We start from the raw sequence: 21,145 nt of genomic DNA, 5'->3' as shown, positions 1-21,145 counted from the left end.
GGGGAGGGGTCAGTTCTTATACTATGGTGTAGCAACTCCTAAGCCCATTCAAGATTTGTTTTATAATTTTCTCTTTAAAAAGGTGCTTGATATTACTTTAAGATATATAATATACACATGTAATATTGCTAATAGTCAAGCATTAAGAATAAAGGTGCAGACATACCATACATACTTATGTTTCTGGTTGCATCTATGTTAGGTCTAGAGGAATGCCATTTCACATTATGTATTATTACAGTTAGAAAGCAGCTCCCAAACTCTAGTGATATTTCTTAGTCTTGTAAACAAAGGAGGGGAAGCGGGGAGGGAGGGGGGAAGGGGAGTTCCTTCTGATCAGATATTTTTAATCAGTTCCCCCCCCCCCAAGGAAAACCAGCGCTCTAAAAGGGGCTTAAGGCACTCACGAAAGCCTGACCATTACGGGCTTCATTTTAACATTACATTCTTGATTTCCAAGGGTTTATTTTTAACAATCTTCCCTCCCATTTGGAAGGATACAATCATGATCCATAACTATATCTGCAATCTGTCATTAATCCTCCACACACAGAACAGTTTTAGTGCAAAAGCTAGCCCTCATCTGGAAGATAAGGAAATCCCCCCTCCTCCAAACAAGCCATTCACATTTTCAAGTTTACCTACAGCTCTTGATTTTCTAATCAGAAAGTAAAAAGAAATGAACAAAAAAATCCAACAAAACTAAAAACCCACCCCCTAAACAAAAATGTACATGATACTGTGCTCTGTATAAAAATATATTTTAACTGTGCAACATGACGCTGTCTTCATGTGTCCTTTCCTAAGCCATTCAAGTATTCCTTTTCTTGATGCTAATTATATGTTGAGGGCCTCCAGTTCAACAAGTGCATTTTGAACTATGGTTACTTTGGGTGGAGTTCAAGAAAAGAATCTAAACGAGGCCATGCTCCAAGAGGAAACAACACCTCTTGGTCTCCGTTTGAAAACAAAGTCCAAGGCCGCAGCTCAGCTTGCCTCTTTAAGCTCCCAATACCTGGGCAGGGCAAGGCATGCTCCATCTTGCTGCTGTGCGATCCAGTTTAACATAAACATGAGAGTGTGAGGAGAGCACAAAGGGCTTATTTAGCTCCCAAGAGTGAAGGTGATTTCCACAACGTCCAGCTGCAGGTGGAACACCTGAAACTTAAAATCAACAAAATTATTTCCTGGAATAAAACCGATGTTGGAACTGTTGGCACAGATCAAGGGCACTATGGACCTGAGGGCCATTATTTGTATGTGACCTTGACTATCTGGATGAGTATATCTAAAAGATCAATCTTCAAAGGGTGGGACAACCAAGTGACAATCATGGAGAGCTAAACTGGAGAAACAGGGCTAAACTGGAAAGTGAAGATCCACTGGGTGGGATACAGGAAAAATGATGTTCCTCGAATGTGGGGGAGAATTCTAACCAGGAAAAGCCACAAGCAGAAATTCCACCCTGTGCTATGAAGCCTATTCCAGGTCTGGAGACAATCTCATGGAAAGAGGCGAATCCTTTGTGCTTCTCCAAACAAATGCTTACAAAGTTCCATCCCTTGTTCCTTTCCCTGCAGAAGGCTTCAAGTGCCCATCTATCTTCATCAGAAAATGCTTAAATTAGTACTTCTGAGGATGGAGCAGGTGCCAATCTGATTGTTTCACTCAGGGTGTAGGGAATGAGTGCGAAGGAAGTTTCACGTATTCTTTAAAAAGAATGGTGAAGGCCAGGAGTATCTCTGACTACCTCAGCACTTTCATGCCAAGGAAGTAGCGTTCAGCCTTGACCCAAGAGAGCTGCCTGTGAAGATAGGTGCTGAAAGCAAAATCCCAGATCTTTCCTCTCTGATGTGTCTTTTGCTCCTAGTCAGATGATTCCAATAAGAACATGGTCAGGCTTCGAACAGGAATCATCAAGCCTTACTCCTGTGCCATCAATTCAATTCCTTTCTTTGCCTCTCCGTACCATCACTGAACAAATGAGAAGCACATTCATGCCCTTCTTAATCCTAACTAGGGAAATCCTGCCTGGAGGAGCAAACACAGGCCCTTCGCCCAGAAAGGCTTTGTGTAGCCTTTGCCTGCTGGTTCCCTGACCAAGTTCTAGACAGGGAATGGTGAAAATACCCAGCATTTCATACACATGGCAGGTGCCTGGATTGCCTTGTGAAGCCAAAATTCCAATACTCAGGTGGCAGCAGCGTTCTGAACAGGTCTGGGAATTAAGCCAGATGTTGGGGGGGGGGAGTCCAGTGCAAAGTTGTCTGTTCATCTAAGGCATATAGCTAAAAAAAAAAAATAGGCAAAGGGGGAAATACCCCTCCTTGCCCCATGATTATCTAGAAACTAACAAGAAAGCTGTGTTTGGTTGTTCTGGTTGATTGGCTGGTTGGCAAGTCTACTCTGGATAGCTTTGTAAATATACTGTGTGAATGGGTAATAACCTGGGTGTTATGGCTTTAGAAATGCAAATCCAGAGTCCATAAGGCAGCCAAGATGCAAATGTTAGCCCAGTAACACACACTTGTATATCTATGCATTGAGAGGTCTGGAAAAAGCTCCCAGAGATGTTTACTGCATGGCAGAGTGCCTCTGATCTGATCAGAAATAAGGCTGCTAACTACAAGCATCTCTGAAGTCAGCAGAGAAAAGAAGACCGTGTTGCTTCCAGAGGCTAAGAAGAATCACTTGCACACAGGCTAGGCTGCACTTTAGCCTAAACACCTTTCCAGAAACAGGTTTTAACAAAGGTCCACTGCCCAAGGGATGTACGTATGGAAGACATGGAGGAGGCATGGAGAGGGCAGGGGCAGCTTGGAGTCTGTGCTCGATCTGGTCTCAACCAACTGCTGTCTTCTCTAGGTGGGAAGGTGGTTTCAAAATGTCAGGGATTCTGCAGGAAAGATGTAATAATTTTTCCCCTTTTTCTCAGATCAGCGACTGTTTTTCTGTAAACCAGTGTGAAAAATAATGAGACTCCGCTGACAATTTGTTTCACTGTTTCAATCTGGCTGGGCACTTCCATCCTGATTCTTTGTTAAAGCTGGACTGTTTTATTGGTCTATTTAGAGACAGCATCTCCCTCCTAGCTCCAGAAAATTCAAACAATAGCTGAGGTTTGAAGAATGTGGACCTTTATGCCAGCCCCAGTACAGCTCCCACATTCCTTCTTCTGCCAGGCATGTTTTCCAGATAAGTACATTCAACCAACACACTGTCGTTACGAAACGTGTTCCTCGGTCTGAAATCAGATGGTTTTATTCACCCAAATAATTTCAGCCACCAACCATGGTGGACTGCTTCCACTCCAACCAAAGGAAAAGCAAATTTACTTCTAACAGATTTAACTTTTCTTTACCTCTGCTTTATATTTTTCAGAGATAAAACAAACAGGCGTACTGCCCCAGTATCTAAAGGCTAGGCCTAATGTAACTTTTTCTTCTTCCATGAGAGCAAATGTTGGAATGGTCTTTGCTGTAGCACAGAACAGAAATGTGTAATTCTTGTAAATTCCGCAGGAGAAAATGGCAATCCTGAAGGGTCCTGGGCAACCCCTGCCCGAGAGAGCTGCCTCAACGTGAGTAATTCCAAAAGCAAGCCTATGCAAGAAGGCTTCATGCAAAAAATAGTCCTGAATTCTTCTTTCAAAAACTTTGGATAAATTTCACTGACTAGAGCCCCAGTGAGACAGGAAAAATAGCACTGAGCAAACAGGGGCTCCTGCCTGAGGGGCAAGTAAGAAAATGAAGGAAGGCAGCAAGAGAAGGTGAAGCATCTGCAAATGGCACAACAGAGCTCAAACGCTGTCAGTAAAAGAGGGAGAAAGAACTCAGGGAAGAAACCACCAGCCAAAGTGAAGGGAAATAAAAGGGGATTTAGAAATTCCAACCCATTATGTATTCTGAACATACCTCTTTCCCTCCCCTTCCCCAGACACCATGAACATCTGGATATTCAGTTCAATGGTGCTTGCACAGGTTATATTTCTAAAAAATTGTGCCTGATAAATTATTCCCTGCCACAAGTAAAACAAAAGATACAGGCAATGCAATCATATAACACACACACACACACACACACGTTCCACATCTGACACTAAGAGAACCTCTGACCTTGGTTCCAGAGTCACTCTGAGCAACGCTGAGGTGTTCGGGGTCTGCCCTCTAGCCCGTTCATCCCTTTCCTTCCTACAGCCCAACTGCACACGATGGAGGATGCTGGCTGCCACCGCCGCCCTCCCCCACCCCCGGTGGAAACGCAGCATCGGCACGGGACAGGGGTGGTGGGCTGGCTGCTAAGGTTGTGGAGGCGGATATCATCTACCTTGGAAATAAAATGCTACAATCTCTAGACTAACTTCAAGGAAAAGAAGGAGCAGAGGGTTATTTGCTTTGTTCTCCATATGCAAGTTGCCTTAGGCCTAGAGTTGCTTACAGTATAACGAATGTGATACTTCCTTCATAAATCTTAAACACGAGCAGAATTTTTTAAAATCACATTTTTTTCAGGCAACAGTAGCGGTTCAGTAGGTAAATGGTTGGATCACATTTTTGTATTAATAATGCATGCAAGCAGCTTTAGTATTATCGATCTCTCAAGGCCAAGCCGAGCATTATCTTCTCTTTCATAAAGTCCCTCCGTAGGTACCTTCCTGCCGTCTCACAGGAGTTTCTGGCCGGCTGGTGGAACCAGATCCTTGTTCAAAAGGCTGTGTGGTGCTTTGGCTCTCTGAAGCCATGGATTCTGGGGCAGCAGACTCCTGTATCACAGAGCTGGCCCCTTCGGCATCATCACTTGGCTCAAACAATTGGCCGGATCCGTTGTTTTGATCTGCAGTTGAAGTGTTAGTTCTCAATGCCATGATTGTTCCAGAATCACTCCTCCTCTCTGCAAAGATGCGTTGTTCAAACATCTGAGCTGCAGAGGGCTGGAATTCGGGGTCCAAAGGGACACTGGTGGTGGTGGAACCCATGACGGAGCGATACATCTCCATTCCCTCTGGTAACATGGACTTTATCTTTGGAAGCCAACGCTTGCGTACTCGCCGGGCATTTGTGCACATGTCAGCAGCAATGACATTCATTTCACTTTCCTTGAAACTTGGAGCGAAATTCTGACAATACACTGCAAAGACAGGGAAACTTGTTTAGGCAAGACCACTGAAGGTATCAATGAGTGTGATGCAACCAAAGAATGTTTTGCCCTACGAAGTTGACTGCATAAAGGCCTTTTTGTAACATCCAAAATGGACCACTATAATGTCTACTATCAGTCTCTTGGAGGCCTCCTGGAAGAAAGATATGGCTCCTGGGTTGACTACAAGTTTTAAAAAAGATGGGATGCTTTCTGTATGGAATTCACCAGCTTGAACTAGACCCATGCTCAGAGCAAACATAGAATATAAGGATCCAGGACGGATCAGATGTTTTACACAACATATTCAGAATCCAAATACCATTTCAACCCATCAGGAGTCTGCCTGGAGCAATTCATCTCCTATAGCTGATTTGACTGGCTATTATTTGATTGGTTATTACTTTGTGAAATTCAAGCCTCAGCTGTGAACTGGCATTCTACCCACTCCCTGAGAAAGTCTGCTCTGCCCATGGGTTAAGATCAGAATGCTGGCTCTGCCTTTCCCCCATAAAAAAAACTTCTTACAGTGTCCATGCTCTGGGAAGTGGGGGAAAACTTCCCACACCCCTGAGGGATGGATTGGAACCGTTGGCATTCTGGCCCCTCTCCTAGGGCAGTAGGAAACCTTTCCCTGCACAGCAGAGTTTCTGGGGAAGGGGTCAGAATGCCACCTGTCTGCTGAGAGGTGGTGTTCTGAATGCCCCTCCCCAACGTCTTGCAGTGTTGTAAGGATGCGGCAAGAAGATATTTTGTGGTGGGAGGTGTCCGGATGCTGCTTCTCAGGTGTTCCCTCAGTGTGTGCTGACCCCTTCCCCCTTGGGAAGCCTCAGGCACCTGGCCTCCCAGGGGTTGGGCCTCAATTGCAAGCGTCAGAAAAGCAGCTCAGAAATTGCTCCAGTTCTCTGTTGAATCCCAGGAATTCAGAAATGCCCCCCTGGTATGCAATGGGATTTTTTTGGTTATTGACATCTTTCTCCCTGAAGGGAACCCAAACTGGCTTACATTGTTTTCCTCTCCTCTATTTTATCCTCACAGCAAGCCTGTGGGGTTAGGGTTAGGCTGAGAAAGAGTGACTGGTCACCCTGCAAGCTTCCATGGCAGTGGAGATTCAAACCTGGGTCTCCCAGTTCTTAGTCCAGCACTCTAAGCACTACACTATGTTGGCTGTGTGTGTGTCTATATGTGTGCAGAACAGCTGAGAGTTGGCATTCTGACTACCCCACCCCTCCAAAAATAAAAAATAAAACCCAGTACAGGGGCTCTAATGGAGTCATGGCAGCTGCACCTATAAAGTGTGTTGAGTTGTGTACTCTGATTTACAGTTTCCATTTCCAGACACTGAGAGGACTTCTTAAACATTTAAAAGATGCACAGGAAGGAGAATTTAATGAGGCACAGCTTTTCCCATCCTAGTCCTGTAGCAACAGGAAAAAGCTATACCTTACGCAATTTCCTCTTCTATAATAAACTTTTAAAGCAAGCCACTCAAGGTGTGGCTGCAGCAATATTTGGCTTTCACAGCTGTAACCCTGGGACTGTGAAAGGGCCTTCCAGCCACCCCTCAAAGTTTGCCTGTCCTGGCCTGCAAAAAAAGAAATGCAAAGCACACATACAGAATTGTTTTTGTAGGCTGAACACAGCAACATTTAATTGTGGGACTGCATCAGGAACTCTGCTTGACAGTGAAGGTGCCATTTCCCGCCCCCCCCCCCCAAGGCACCAGCTTGGCTCCACACCACAACCTTCTTTTGCTGTCCCATCATCCCTCAGGGCAACTAGTTCAGTTCTAGCCCAGACTCAACCCTATGGGGTGAACTTCTGTAAGAGGCCAGGAGCTGACTTTTGAGGCTAGCTTTCAGACAGGCTCACAAAATGGTTTTATTAAAGAGAGCTTTTTGTTAACAGAATTGGCAGCTGGAGCCTGTTGAGATGTCACCTTGAATACAGATATCTATTCATGAATGGGTTTTGATTGTGGATTATTTTATATCTTAAGGTATAATTTACACCTTGGCCACCTTTTGGAGGGGGAGAGGTGGGAGACAGGAATTGGAACGGTGGACTCTGATCTGGAGAACCGGGTTTGATTCCCCACACCTCCACATGAGCAGCGGAGGCTAATCTGGTGAACTGGATTTGTTTCCCCACTCCTACACATGAAGCCAGCTGGGTGACCTTGGGCAAGTTACAGCTCTGTTAGAGCTCTCTCAGCCCCACCTACCTCACAGGGTGTCTGTTGTGGGGAGGGGAAGGGAAGGTGATTGTAAGCTGGGTTGAGTCTCCCTTAAGTGGTAGAGAAAGTCGCCATATAAAAACAAACTCTTCTTCTTCAATAAAGGGCAAGCAAAACAGAAAAGCATTCTACTGTGATGGCTCTGTTCAGGCGCCAGGTCTCAGTCACCAGCATTTTCACAACACTCAGCCAGCTGATGCCACAACATTCCTTGGCAAATGACAACCCAGACTGAGTAACTGGTGTGGCTGTACACAAAAGAAGGTACCTTTGTCAGGAAATTGTTGTGGCTGTCACCACTGCAGCATGAAGGAGAAAGAGGCCTGGTGGGGCATGCATTCTTCTCAGGAGTTTTCTCATGACCCCCACGACACAGGCGGAACCCACATGGGCCCAGCAGCAGCAGCCTCACTTGCGTTTTCCTTGGTGCTCTGTTTTTGGACTAGAGGTTTGAGCTTGGGGGAAACAGCCAGTTGGCTAATTAAAATAAAATTACAAGGATTTCTAAGCCTATCAGCAAAATGTAAGAAGCTCCTTTTCCATTTCGGTTTGGCAAATTTTGCTCCTGCTTTTGTGGCAAGCCAGTACTGTCAAAAGACTTTAGAAGCACCATTCAAGGAATCTGAACCATGGCTAAAACACAGGGTTTAAAATCTTAAATGTCTTTTTAGGAGGAATATTTAAATGAAGCGTTTTTCAAAAGAAGAAGAGCAGCTCAATGAGACTCAACAGTTTCCTTCCACTTACGTTTTACAGCATTGAGCACCCTGCTGTCAAGGGGCTTCCTGCTGGGGTCACTGGTGGAAGACCGGATTCCTGTCCCGCAGCTGTTGGCCAGGGTGTTCCTGTTCCAAGAACAAGCAGGAGGCAAAAGTTCAAGAGTACATTTGCAAAAACCACTCCCATCCTTGGCATTTTGGATAAGGCAGAGCCCTGTAGGCAAGAGACTGGTATATGCCTTTCTCTACATGACCTAGATAAGGGCTCAAAATGCTGGAAGATGGTGCTAATTAAAAAAAAAAAAATTATGGGGATGAGCAGAAGGATCCTAGGGCTACCCCTGCTGCTTAAGATGTTTGCAAACAAAAAAGGAAAGAAGCATGGGAAATGGAAGGATGAGCTGCCTCAGGAAACAGGCAAAGTCATGACCAAATCAGTGAGACCAGGAGACTGTGGTCTTTTTCAGAGGACAGCCTGGCTGACGCCCACCTTCTACTGAGCACCTCTGGGGGAAAGCGCCATCTAAAAACACTCTACTGTGTTGTTGGTCAAAAGGTGCTGCTTTGGCAGCTGGAGGTGGGTTACCAATGGATTTAAGTATAACACAGAATATGAGAAAGAAAAGCACTTCTTCAGACCTGTCAAAGAATGTTGCCAGGAGGCGCCGCAGGAGAACTTTGTGTTTCACACCTGCACACAAATGGCAGTTCATCAGCTGCCCTCGGGTGATGTAAACGCCAGAACCTAGGAAAGAGAGGGGGGGGGGGGGCTCAGAAGTCACACCTAGGCACGTCTGCGGTTGTGTGGGACCTGCCCGCCTGTGGGGTTCCACAAGGCCAAGTCTGGTCCACCACATTATTCAATCTTTATGTAAAGCCCTCAGGAAAAACCATTTGTTGTTTTGGAACAGGGTGTTGTCAATATGCTGATGACCCCCAGCTCTACATTTCTTTATCCAAATCACCTGGAGACATGCCAAAATTTTGAACTTATGTCTGACTGCTGTAGCTAAATGGCTACGGGTGAACAAATTGAAACTGAATCCTGACAAGACTGAAGTCATGTTGGTTGGAAAGGCTGAGGTCCTGAAAGACACAGTGCTCCCCACTTTTGATGGGGTCCAGTTGATTCTTGTAGACTCAGTTGAGAGCCCAGGGGTACTACTCAGGCCAGCTTTATTGCTAGAGAAGTGAGCTGATGCAGCTGCAAAAAAAGGGAAGAGGATTCTACCTACTCCAACTAGCCCACCCCTATCTTGACTCCACTCACCTGGCCATGTGGATCCATGCTCTGGTTACCTCAAGGCTAGAGCATGGTAATGCACTCTACATGAGCTTGCCCTTGAAGGCAACTTGGAAACTCCCAGCGACCCCTACTCCATGCCCGGAAGATGGCCAAGATGCCCTACCTCTCATGAGAAAGAGGAAACCCAGCCAGGCAAATTTTTCATCTGTGTCATGACTGCAGGGAAATTTAGAAAGGAAGGGAAACCAGAATCACTTCCCTGAGTTCCTAGGAAAGAAGGGCAGGGCAAACACATGAGAGAGAGGAAAGCTTCTACCCCATGCCATATTCTGGAATGCCAAGGCTTCCAAGCCCATGCTGGCTCCCCACTGTCCCTAGCCAATAGCAGTAGAAAAGCCCCAAAGGCACAACCCATTTTGAAAGCTCCCCATCTACAACTCCCCCTGCAGCAAGAAGACCACCAGAGCAAGATAAGTTGCCACTGGGATGTGCCTGGGAAACAGGGAGACAAAAAAAGTAATTTTATTTAGAGTAGATTAATTTTAACATTTTTAAAATTCAGGCTTGGATTCAGAACACAGATTCTCTGGAGAGGTGGCATAAAAATGTTTTTATTAAATAAAAGACCGTGGTCTTGGTATTTTCTTTCCTGACGTTTCACCAGCAGCTGTGGCAGGCATCTTCAGAGGAGTAACACTGGGAGACACTGAGAGACACTGTCCTTCAGGGTTACTCCTCTGAAGATGCCTGCCACAGCTGCTGGCGAAACGTCAGGAAAGAAAATACCAAGACCACGGTTACACAGCCCGGATAACCTACAAGAACCAATTTGATCTCAATTGTTTTTGTTTAAAAAAAAAAAAGATCCCCAAATTATTCAGGAGAAATGAAAGCCAAAGAAAATCAGTTACAATGCTAAGTATTAAAAACACCATCACTGCCTGTTAATGAGAATTTTCAAAGACAGACAGACAGAAAGAAATCTCTGATAGAAGACGAAAAAAGTGCTCAGCACCAGAGGTTGCAAGGCATTTATATAACAAATTGTAACTACTCTAAAAACATACAAAACGGTTCTTACGAAAGTTCAAAGAGATTGTGAATTATGTATCACAGTACATGTATAATGAACAAAAATGGTAGCATTGATTATATTACACAAAACCACAACAGGGATGGTATGCAGAGCTGGGCCAGAGCTGAGGCCACTGTGCTGAGAGTCAGAGAAGGAGGCAGACTGGCAGCAGAGAGGTGAGTCCTAGTTTTTTTTTTCCCGTAAGCTGCTGGGGAGCAGTAGCTGAGGCTGCTGTGTGAGAGTGAGTGGGTGATTGGGGCCTGCTGGAGAAGGGTTTCTGATTGGTTCCTTTTGTTCTTTTGTCTAGTTGTTGGTAGGTGACTCTTTGCTGAGGGTTATGGAACGTCATGTGTCCAGGCCTGATCTCCTGGTGTGAGAGGTATGTTGCTTGATAGGGGTGAAAATTAAAGATATTGTAGACCAGATACCACAACTGGTCAAACCTAGGTCTGTTAGTTACCCATTTGTGATGATCCATGTGGGAACCAATGACATGGCTGTGAACACCTCAAAAACATTAAGGCTGTCTATGAAGCTCTTGGGAGGAAGCTGAAAGGAATAGGGCACAACCTTGTTTCTTTCTTTGGTCGAGTGATAAGCTTACCAGATCGATGGAATGCAGTTGATGCTGTTTACCTGGATTTCAGAAAGGCTTTTGACAGGGTTCCCCATGACATTCTGATGGGTAAACTAGAGGACTGTGGACTGGACCCTAGGATAGTTAGGTGGATAGGGAACTGGATGGAGAACCACACTCAAAGAGTAGTTGTCAATGGCATTTCATCTGAATGGAGAGAGATGTCCAGTGGCGTGCCACAGCATTCAGTTCAGGGCCTAGTACTTTTAAATATTTTTACAAATGATCTGGCTGAGGGTGTGGAGGGACTACTCATTTGCAAATGACACCAAATTGGCAGCGGCGAACACACCAGAAGATAGAGACAGAATTCAACAAGATCTGAACACACTGGAAAAGTAGGCAGATGTGAACAAGATGCAATTCAGCAAGGATAAGTGCCAAGTTCTACATCTGGGTAACAAAAATAAGGAACACGCATTCTGGATTTGGATACATTTCTGGGCAGCAGTGTGTGTGAACAAGACCTTGGGTGTAAGCACCTGTCCCGTGGTAATCCCACAAACAGCATCCAGAGACAAAGAGTCCAAAAATGAGCTGATTTAATGGAAAACATACAGGTATGCAGAGCTTACAGGTACATTGGCACGAATGGCAATTGGGAGTACAGGGTAGGCATATAAGGGAAAGTATCAGTTACAACAGGTCAAGGCGGGGCCCCCCTCTGCTGAGGAGCCATTCCCACAGGAGATAACACTGGAATAGGAATTCAGCGGTTAGCCAGTTCGGCCTTGAGAGGCACCTGGTGGAATCGAAACTAAAACAGTTGGAGTCTGACAGGCTGCTTAGAGCTGTGGAAAGCAGGCCTGACATCCTGCCCTCCTTTAGGCCCCCTCCCCACCGTCCTCCACCAGTCCATGTGGAGGCGCAGGCTTGTCAGGGTAGGCAGTATGGAATTGACGGACCAAATGGGGTGCACACACGTCACGTGCATGTACCCATTCATCGTGGGCAGGACTGAAATGTTTCCAATGGACCAGGTAGTGGAGAGACCCATGACAGACACGAAAGTCCAAGATTTTTGCAACTTCAAAATGTTCCTCCCCCCCAACCATCACTGGTACATCAGGAAGAGGTTCAGGATGCCACACGGGGGAAGGCCCGTGTGGCTTTAGCAAACTGACATGAAAGACAGGATGGATTCTCCTGAGTGATTTTGGGAGTGAAAGTTCCAGTGACTGGGTTGATGATATGAGCAATGGGGAAGGGACCCACGTACTTGGCACTGAGTTTGTTACACAGGCGATTGGACCGTAGATTTTTGGTGGATAGATAAACCATGTCTCCCACTGAGTAGTCCTTGCCCGGCGAGCGATGCTTATCAGCTTGACCTTTGTATTTACGTTTAGCTCGCTCCAGGTTACGTACCAGCCAAGGCCAGGTTGTCTGAATTGTGTGCACCCAGTCAGCAACACTTTCTCCCCCCTCCACCCTGGAGACATCATTATGGCTTATGGGACCAAAGTCTTGCCCATAAACGGCCCGAAAGGGACTAAACCCAGTTGACTGATGCACAGCATTATTGTACGCATATTCAGCAAAGAGTAACAATTCAACCCAATCATCTTGATGATAATTAACATAGCGCAAGTAGCATTCCAACACAGCATTCACTCGTTCGTTTTGGCCATCGGTTTGGGGGTGGAAAGCACTTGAGAGACCTTGTTCCACCCCCACTAATTTTAAGAAAGCTTTCCAGAATTTAGCTACATAGTTACTTCCGTGGTCGCTGATCACCTTGTGCGGAAAGGAATGTAGACAGAAGACATGTGGCACAAAGAGGTGGGCCAGTTTTGGGGCGGATGGGATACCTGTGCAAGGGACGAGATGCACCTGTTTAGAGAACAGGTCTGTGATTACCCAAAGTACAGTTTTTCCCTCGCGGAGGGGGAGGTCAGTCATAAAATCCATAGCAATAACCTCCCAAGGTCGAGTAGGGGTCTCTAACGGCTGCAACAATCCAGGAGGCTTCCCTTGGGCCCTTTTTACTGTAGCGCAGACCGGGCAACTGCGAATGACGGAATCTACGTCAGTCCGCATGCCAGCCCACCAAAACTGCCTCTGTAACAAGTGCAATGTTTTTAGAAATCCAAAGTGTCCCACGGTCTTGGCTCCATGGACCAGCTGTAGGATTTCTTTTCGGAGCTTTTAGGCACATACAGCTTAGAATCTTTGTACCATAAGCCTCTACATTCAGTTAGAGTGGAGGGGAGGGTCTGCTTAGAGAGTTCGGCTTGGCACACGGAACGAAGTGAAGCTAAAAAAGAGTCTGTGAGATCCAACCCATCTGGAGGTGTGGGCTCTGTGGTGGAGGGAGGGAACGTCCCTGAGAGGGGTTGGATGGCTAGGTTGTCCGAGTGACTGGGCGCCGACGGAGCTGGTGAAAAAGGCGAGGGGGGTGGCGCGGTCAGGTTGACCGGTGTGGTTGGGCTTGAAGTGCCCCCCCTTATGGGGGTTGCGGTGGGAGCCGGGTTTGCACTGCTAGAGTGGGTAGCAGGAGTGAACAGGGACTCCGTGGGGCGTTCAACCTTGGTTGGATATTGGGGAAGTCTGAATAAAGCATCAGCCAGGACATTTTGTTTCCCCGGTACATGTTTCAATACGAAACGGAACTGAGCAAAGAAGTCCGCCCAGCGAACTTGTTTCGCGGACAGTTTCCGGGCCACCGTGAGTGCCTCCAGGTTCTTGTAATCGCTCTACACCTCAAAAGGGACTTTAAACCCCTCTAAAAATTGTCTCCACACCGTAAGGGCATGGTGGATGGCAGCCGCTTCCTTTTCCCAGATTGGCCAGTTGAGCTGAGATTGCGCGAACTTCTTAGAGAAGTAAGCGCATGGATGCAGAAGACCATCCTTCCCCCGCTGTAAAAGTGCCCCCCCATAGCTACGTCTGAGGCGTCAACTTGCACTATAAACATTTGGTCAGGGTCGGGATGCTTTAACACTGGTTCAGAGGTAAACAGTCGTTTGAGAGTAGCAAAGGCGGTTTGGCACTGGGGGGTCCAGTTGATTTTGGCTGAGGGCAACGTGGCAGCGGTGCCCTCCCCCTTAGTCTTAAGGAGATCCGAGATGAGGAGTGCGATTTGAGCGAAGTTGGGGATGAACCCCCTGTAGAAGTTAGCGAACCCAAGAAATTGCTGAACCTGCTTACGGGTGGAGGGTGGTTCCCAATATGACTCTTTCACAACAGCAAATACTGACTAAAAAGACAGGATTTAGCATTGAACATAAAGTTAAATATTTAGGTATATGGATATCAAATAATAATCTTAATTTATTTCAAAATAATTATGTAACTCAATGGCAACAGATAGCAAAAGATTTAAAAAGTTGGGGAAAATACCATTATCATTGTGGGGATGAATTTCAGTAATTAAAATGATGTTATTACCTAAAATGCTTTTTTTGTTTCAAAACCTACCAATAGTGAAAGGCGCACAGATATTTAAAAACTGGAAGAAAGATATTTTAAGTTTTCTCTGGGGTAAAGAAAGACATAGGATAGCATATAATAATTTAGTGGAATCGAAAGAAACAGGAGAGTTGGGATTACCAGATTTGAGAATGTACTATCAAGCAGCTTGCTTCACCTGGATAAAAAATTGGATTCTATTAGAGAATCTGAAATTATTGGAATTAGAGGGATTTAATTTACGATTTGGGTGGCATGCATATTTATGGTATGAAAAGGAGAAAGTAAATAAAGATTTTAATTCCCATATTATTAGGAAAAGTTTATTGAAAACATGGAACAAATATATCCTGGAAAATAAAACTGCCAATTGGATTAATCCCATAGAAGCCTATATGAGAAGGGGTGTACATCTAAATTTGGATAGCAATATATATAGAGAATTGATAGAACACAGAGATGGGATATGGATGCTGAAAAACAGAGAACAGCTTCAAATTAAAGATTGGTTTATGTATTATAAATTAAGGGATATATTCAACAAAGATAATAAGACGGGCTTTAATCAAACTAAATCCAAATTTGAGATTATATTAACTAAGGGAAATAAAGGATTGATAGGACGGATTTATAAACTATTGATAGAAATGAATCTAGAACAGGAAAGGATTAAACCAGTGATGGTGAAATGGATGAGGGAACTAGGTTATAATATAGATTTGGAAATATGGGGAAATTTGTGGAAGAAGGAATTTAAATTTACTATTACTAACGAAATAAGAGAAAATTTATATAAAATGTTTTACAGGTGGTATATAACTCCAGTATTATTAAGTAAAATGAAAAAAGAGGAGGTGGGTCTTTGTTGGAAGTGCGGAACAGAGATAGGTACATTTATGCATTTTTGGTGGTTTTGCAAAAAATTCAAGAGATTTTGGCGATTAGTTTTAAAGGAAACTAACAATTTGATTAAGTCAAATATAAAAAAAGATCCTGCCTTTTGCTTATTGGGTATTCCTGATAAGAATATAGATTATGCTGATAGAGTCATATGCCAATACAGTTTTACTGCGGCTAGGATTATAAATGCTACGAAATGGAAGCAAATAAATAAACCTTCAATCAAAGAGTGGAGAGAAAAGCTTTGACTGTATATGCGGATGGCCAAAATTACAGATTCTTTACATGGTAAAGATATGGATGAATTTAAACAAATACAGTCAAAGGCCGCCGCATATTGGGATAAATTGGCAAAAACGGATTTTAAAGGTATAGTTCAGGGGTGGGGAACCTCCGGCCCGCGAGCCGCATCCGGCCCGTGAGATCATTTTGTCCGGCCCACCTGCCGAGGCCAGGGAGCTCCACGGAGCTAGCTGTCGCTAGCCAGGCCCTCATCTCAGCACTTCGGGCTTCACTGGGAAGCGGGAGCGCATGCACACAAAGCTGAAGGTTGATTGGGTGATTGTGGGGGTGTTTCCTCCAAGTCTCCCTGCTTCCTGTTCCTTGCGAGAGAGAGAAAACATGTGCCTGGCCAGCTCTCTCGGCAGCCCAACTATGTTTCCTTGGCCCCCTCCCCTTCGCCCGTGCCCTACCGGCTTTTTCCAGGCGAATGAGAGGCTTACCTCGAGTTCTTGCTGCGGTGAAGCCCCTGCCTCCATTCCCCCCCCGCTGCCTGCGCGCTTGCCCCACCACGGCCTCGAGTTCTTGGGGTGGCAGAGGCCCCTGCCTCCATCCCCCCCACCGCCTGTGTGCTTGCCGTGTCACTTGCTGAGGGTCCCTGCCCAGCCCTCCCTCTGCTTGAGCCCCTGGCCCGCGTGCTTGCTGAGCCGCCACCAAAGGGTCCCCCGCCAGCCCTCCCCATGCTCCATTCCCCCGGCCTGCGCACTTGTGTATGTGCATGTGTGCGCGAGATCCCCGGGCCACTGGTGAGTGCGTGGGTGTGTGTGGGGGAAGCCTCCCACCCTCCCTTTCCTTTCTTTCTTCCTTTCCCTTCCCGCGCCACCGCTGCCAAAGGGCCCAGCCCTCCCTGTGTTCCATTTCCCCGGCCTGCGTGCTTGCTGCACTGCCGCGGAAGGGTCCCCCCAGCCCTCATTGTGCTCCATTCCCCCGGCCTGCGCGCTGCCACCGGAGAGTCCCCCCCAGCCCTTCCCGTGTATGTGCGTGTGTGCGGAGATCCCCGGGCTGCTGGTGAGTGCTTGTGTGTGTGTGTGTGTGTGTGTGTGGGGGAGAAGCCTCCCACCCTCTCTTTCCTTCCTTTTTTTCTTTCTTTCCTTCCTTCCCTTCTTACTTTCCTCCCTTCCCTTCCCTCCTTCCTTCTTTCCTCCCTTTCTTCCCTTCCCTTCTTACTTTCCTTCCTTCCCTTCTTTTCTTCCCTCCCCTCCCCCTTTCTTTCTTTCTTTCTTTCTTTCTTTCTTACTTTCTTACTTACTTTCCCTTCCCTTGCTGCGCCACCGCCACCAAAGGGCCCAGCCCTCCCTGTGCTCCATTCCCCCGGCCTGCGCGCTTGCTGCGCTGCCGCGGGACGGTCGCCCCCAGCCCTCCCCGTGCTCCATTTCCTCGGCCTGAGCGCTTGCCGTGCTGCTGCCGGAGGGTCCCCTCCCAGCCCTCCCCGTGTATGTGCATGTGTGTGGAGATCCCCGGGCTGCTGGTGAGTGCTTGTGTGTGTGTGTGTGTGGGGGGGAGAAGCCTCCCACCCTCTCTTTCCTTCCTTCCTTTTCTTTCTTTCCTTCCCTTCTTACTTTCCTCCCTTCCCCTCCCTCCTTCCTTCTTTCTTCCCTTCTTTTCTTTCCTTCCTTCCTTCCCTCCCCCTCTTTCTTTCTTTCCTTCCTTCCCTCCCCTCCCCTCTTTCTTTCTTGCAAACCTCCAGGTGGTGGCTGGAGATCTTGCAACCCTAGCCTCTTTCTCCCCCTCCCCCACACCGGGAGATCTATGCCTGGTATGGCCCCTGAACGATGTTATAAATGTGAAAATGGCCCTCGGCAGGAAAAAGGTTCCCCACCCCTGGTATAGTTAATGAATTATAGATTTATGTGTTTTTTAAACAATGATTATAATAAGTTTTTATATACTGTCATAACACCTCTCCGGAAGTCCAAAGGTGGAGGGCACAGAGGTGGGTGGTAGAGGTTTGGGCACTATATACTTTTTAAAAGATAGTAAACAATGTATCAGTAATAGATTAATTATAAAAGCAATAAATCTTTTTAAAAAGAGCTTGTTGCAAACGTTCATTTTCTCGAAACAATTGTTCCATTTGGTCCTGCAGACGGGCCACACGACCATTCAAGTCCCGGTTTTGGTCCCGCAAGAGACGCATTTCGTCTCCAGCTCCCCCCGTGCGTCGGGACTGGCTGACTCGAAGACCAGTAGCCCAGTGGGGTTTTTCACCATACAGGTCTTCCTCATCCGAGAAGTCTGGCTCACTGAAGCGACCTGCACGCCGACGTGCACGCTGCGTGTCACGAGATGGACCAAAACTCAGAGAAAATGCAGGGATAAATCCAAAATCGATGCTGTCTTTGGGACGCAAGTCCGTGAGCGTGCGGGCTCAAACGGCTGCCAAACATTGCTCCTCTTCTTGCGCAGCCCGTGCACGAGCTGCCGCCGCATCCGCAGCCTATAACTGTTCCTCGGCCCGCTGTCGGTCTGCGAGCACCTGGTCGGCCTCGAGCTTGGTGGCAATCGCCGTAGTGACGATCGGGAGAGCTTCGTTCTCCAAAAGCAGGAGTTCAGAGGAATCTGTTAGGTCCAATAACGGTTGAACCCGAACTGCCAGAGCAGCAGCGTCTGCTCCAAACTCAGGGGTTAAAAGTTTCGTGAGGTCAGCCGTGGCTGTAGTCGAAATCAGTCCCGTAAACAGTAAGGCCGTTCGGGCCGCTACATCCCATGCTTCCTTCAAGCACAAGTTGGGATCAGGAGCGGTTGGGGCCGGAGTCTGCTCCGCCCGTGATCCCGCCATGGATCGGGGCGGAACGGGGCGGATTGGGGCCGCTCCCGGTTCTTGTTGTTCTTCACGTATAGTTAACCCCGCTAGCAAACGGGTCAAAGTTACTAAATCCTCTTGCGCCAGTCGAACATCCTCAACCAAGCCATCCAGTACGCGGAGTTCGTGCTGGGCACTTTGATCTGCGTTGGGGTCCGTCCAGGGGGTCGTGTCAGCTAGGTGACGCCACTGAGCTCGAAGGAGTACAATCAGGCGATTGATCTCCGCATCCATCCGCAGCGCCTCAGCAAGAGTGTCCTCTAGCAAAGAAGGGTCATCGGGGTACTCGTCCGACGGTTCCAACGGAGGGTACGAAAGTTCAGGACCCTCCAGGGTTTTGGCCAGAAACCCTCTACCCGGGGAGCGTCGCCTCAGCTCCCACCTAGGCGAACCCTCCGGGGCTCCAGCCACAGGCAATTCACTCGGAGAGCATGTCCCCTGCTCCAATCCGAGGCCCGGGTGAACCCTCCAGGGCTCCAGCCAGGCAGGGAAAAATAGAGAAGGGATTCGTGCCAAAATGTAAGCACTTGTCCCACAGTAATCCCACAAACAGCATCCAGAGACAAAGAGTCCAAAAATGAGCTGATTTAATGGAAAACATACAGGTATGCAGAGCTTACAGGTACATTGGTATGAATGGCAATTGAGAGTACAGGGTAGGCATATAAGGGAAAGTATCAGTTACAACAGGTCAAGGCGGGGGCCCCCTCTACTGAGGAGCCGTTCCCACGGGAGATAACACTGGAATAGGAATTCAGCGGTTAGCCAGTTTGGCCTTGAGAGGCACCTGGTGGAATCAATACTAAAACAGTCGGAGTCTGACAGGCTGCTTAGAGCTGTGGAAAGCAGGCCTGACATTGGGGTACAGGTGGACCGTAAGTTAAATATGAGCAGCCAGTGTGATGCAACGACCAAAAAAGGTAATGCAATTTTGGCGTGCATCAACAGAGGCATATCATTCAAATCGCAAGATGTCATAGTTCCGCTGTACACTGCATTGGTCAGGCTGCACCTGGAATATTGTGTGCAGCTCTGGAGGACTCACTTCAAAAAAGAGTGGGTGCAGAGAAGAGCAACAAGGATGATTAGGGGCCTGGAGACCAAGCCCAAAAAGGAAAGGCTGAGGGAATTGGGAATGTTTAGTCTGGAGAAGAGGAGGTTGTTTTCTCTCTTTAAGTATTTGAAGGGCTGTCACTTAGAGGAGGGCACGGAGCTGTTCCTGTTGGCAGCCAAGGAGAGAACTAACAATAATGGGTTTAAATTGCGGGCAAAAAGGTACCGGCTGGATATTAGGATTTTTTTTTTTACACTAAGTATTGTTTGACTATGGAATCGGCTTCCTAGGGAGGTGGTCAGCTCCCCCCTCACTGGCAGTCTTTAAGCAGAGGCTAGCCAAACACTTGTCAGGGATGCTCTAGGTTGATCTTGCATTAAGCAGGGGGTTCAACTAGATGGCCTGTGGGGCCCCTTCCGATTCTATGATTCTATGCTGGCTAATGTCCTGTTTCGATATCTCTTTTTCGCACTGTAAGAATTTTCTAACCAGAAATTAAAGTTATTTATTTTTTAAATAAATATCATCATGAATTAAGAACATAAGAAAGGCCATGCTGGATCAGACCAAGGTCCATCAAGTCAGCAGTCTGTTCACACAGTGGCCAACCAGGTGTCTCTAGGAAGCCCACAAACCAGACAACTGCAGCAGCATTATCCTGCCTGTGTTCCGCAGCACCTGATATAATAGGCATGCTCATCTGATCTGGAGAGAAATTAAACACAAGAACATATAAGAGGTCTGTTGAATCAGACCGGGGTCCATCTAGTCTAGCATCCTGTTTCCCACAGTGGCCAACCAGCTACCCTGGAAGGCCAATGAACAGGGCACAGAAGTCAGGGTCTCCCCCTGATGCTGCCCACTAACACTGGTTTTTAGGGGTTTGCTGCCTCTTGATATGGACATTTCCTTTAGTCGGGGTTGGTAACGATTGATAGACCTCTCCTTCTTTTTCAAAGCCATGGACAGATTTATATCATCTGGCAGTGAATTCTGAAGGAGGAGGAGAAGGGGGTGGTGGTGGAGTTTGTTTTCTCTACCACTGAAGGAAGAATCAAACCGGCTGTGAGCTCTTGACCCATCGAACCAGAAATCACCACAGAGACAATCAGATTCCAAGCAGATGGCTTTACTGGTCAAATAGGCAATACAGTGCATGGAAGGCAAGATGACAGCTATGGCTTGTCTTGCCCATTATTTGGAAATATAAGGCAGAGAAACGGCGGGAGATTACAAAGCATAAACAGAGCATTATTTCCCAGGAGTGGCGTTCCCAGGCTTTGGTATGTGTAGCCGTCCTTGAGTCTGGACGGTTCAGCAGAGAAACGAAAGGAAACATCTAAACCGAGATAACAGCCTGACATCCTGCTCCCCTTAAGTCCCCCTCCCATCCGGCAAGGGGGCTGGTCTGTCCGGGTAGGCATCGTGAAAGGCGTTGACGAGTTTGGGGGCGGAGACACCCCGCGCGCGAACCCACTCGTCATAGGCAGGGGGGAAGTGTTTCCAGCGGATCAGGTATTGCAAGGCCCCATGGTGTATGCGGGACTCCAGGATTTTGGAGACTTTGAAATGTTCCTCCCCCCCCACCATTATGGGTTGTTCAGGAGGCGGCTCCGGGTGCCATTGTGGGGAAGCAACATGGGGCTTTA

At 47.1% G+C, this 21,145-nt stretch overlaps 1 protein-coding gene across 1 annotated transcript in view; it reads right to left on the bottom strand.

Annotated features, from left to right (window-relative positions):
* Positions 1 to 4,308: 4,308 nt before the first annotated feature.
* NACC2 (NACC family member 2) overlaps positions 4,309 to 21,145 on the bottom strand; it is a 52,525-nt gene continuing 35,688 nt past the window's right edge. Inside the window, exons 3-5 of the mRNA XM_056860540.1 lie at positions 8,731 to 8,836; positions 8,120 to 8,217; positions 4,309 to 5,127 (exon numbers count right to left, since the gene is read on the bottom strand). Coding sequence (XP_056716518.1) covers positions 4,628 to 5,127; positions 8,120 to 8,217; positions 8,731 to 8,836 — 704 coding nt within the window. The 3' untranslated portion in view covers positions 4,309 to 4,627. The remainder of the gene's footprint in view (positions 5,128 to 8,119; positions 8,218 to 8,730; positions 8,837 to 21,145) is intronic.

This window comes from Euleptes europaea, chromosome 14, assembly GCF_029931775.1.
Source record: "Euleptes europaea isolate rEulEur1 chromosome 14, rEulEur1.hap1, whole genome shotgun sequence".
Classification (NCBI taxonomy): domain Eukaryota; kingdom Metazoa; phylum Chordata; class Lepidosauria; order Squamata; family Sphaerodactylidae; genus Euleptes; species Euleptes europaea.
This window is presented reverse-complemented; position numbering and strand designations above follow the sequence as displayed.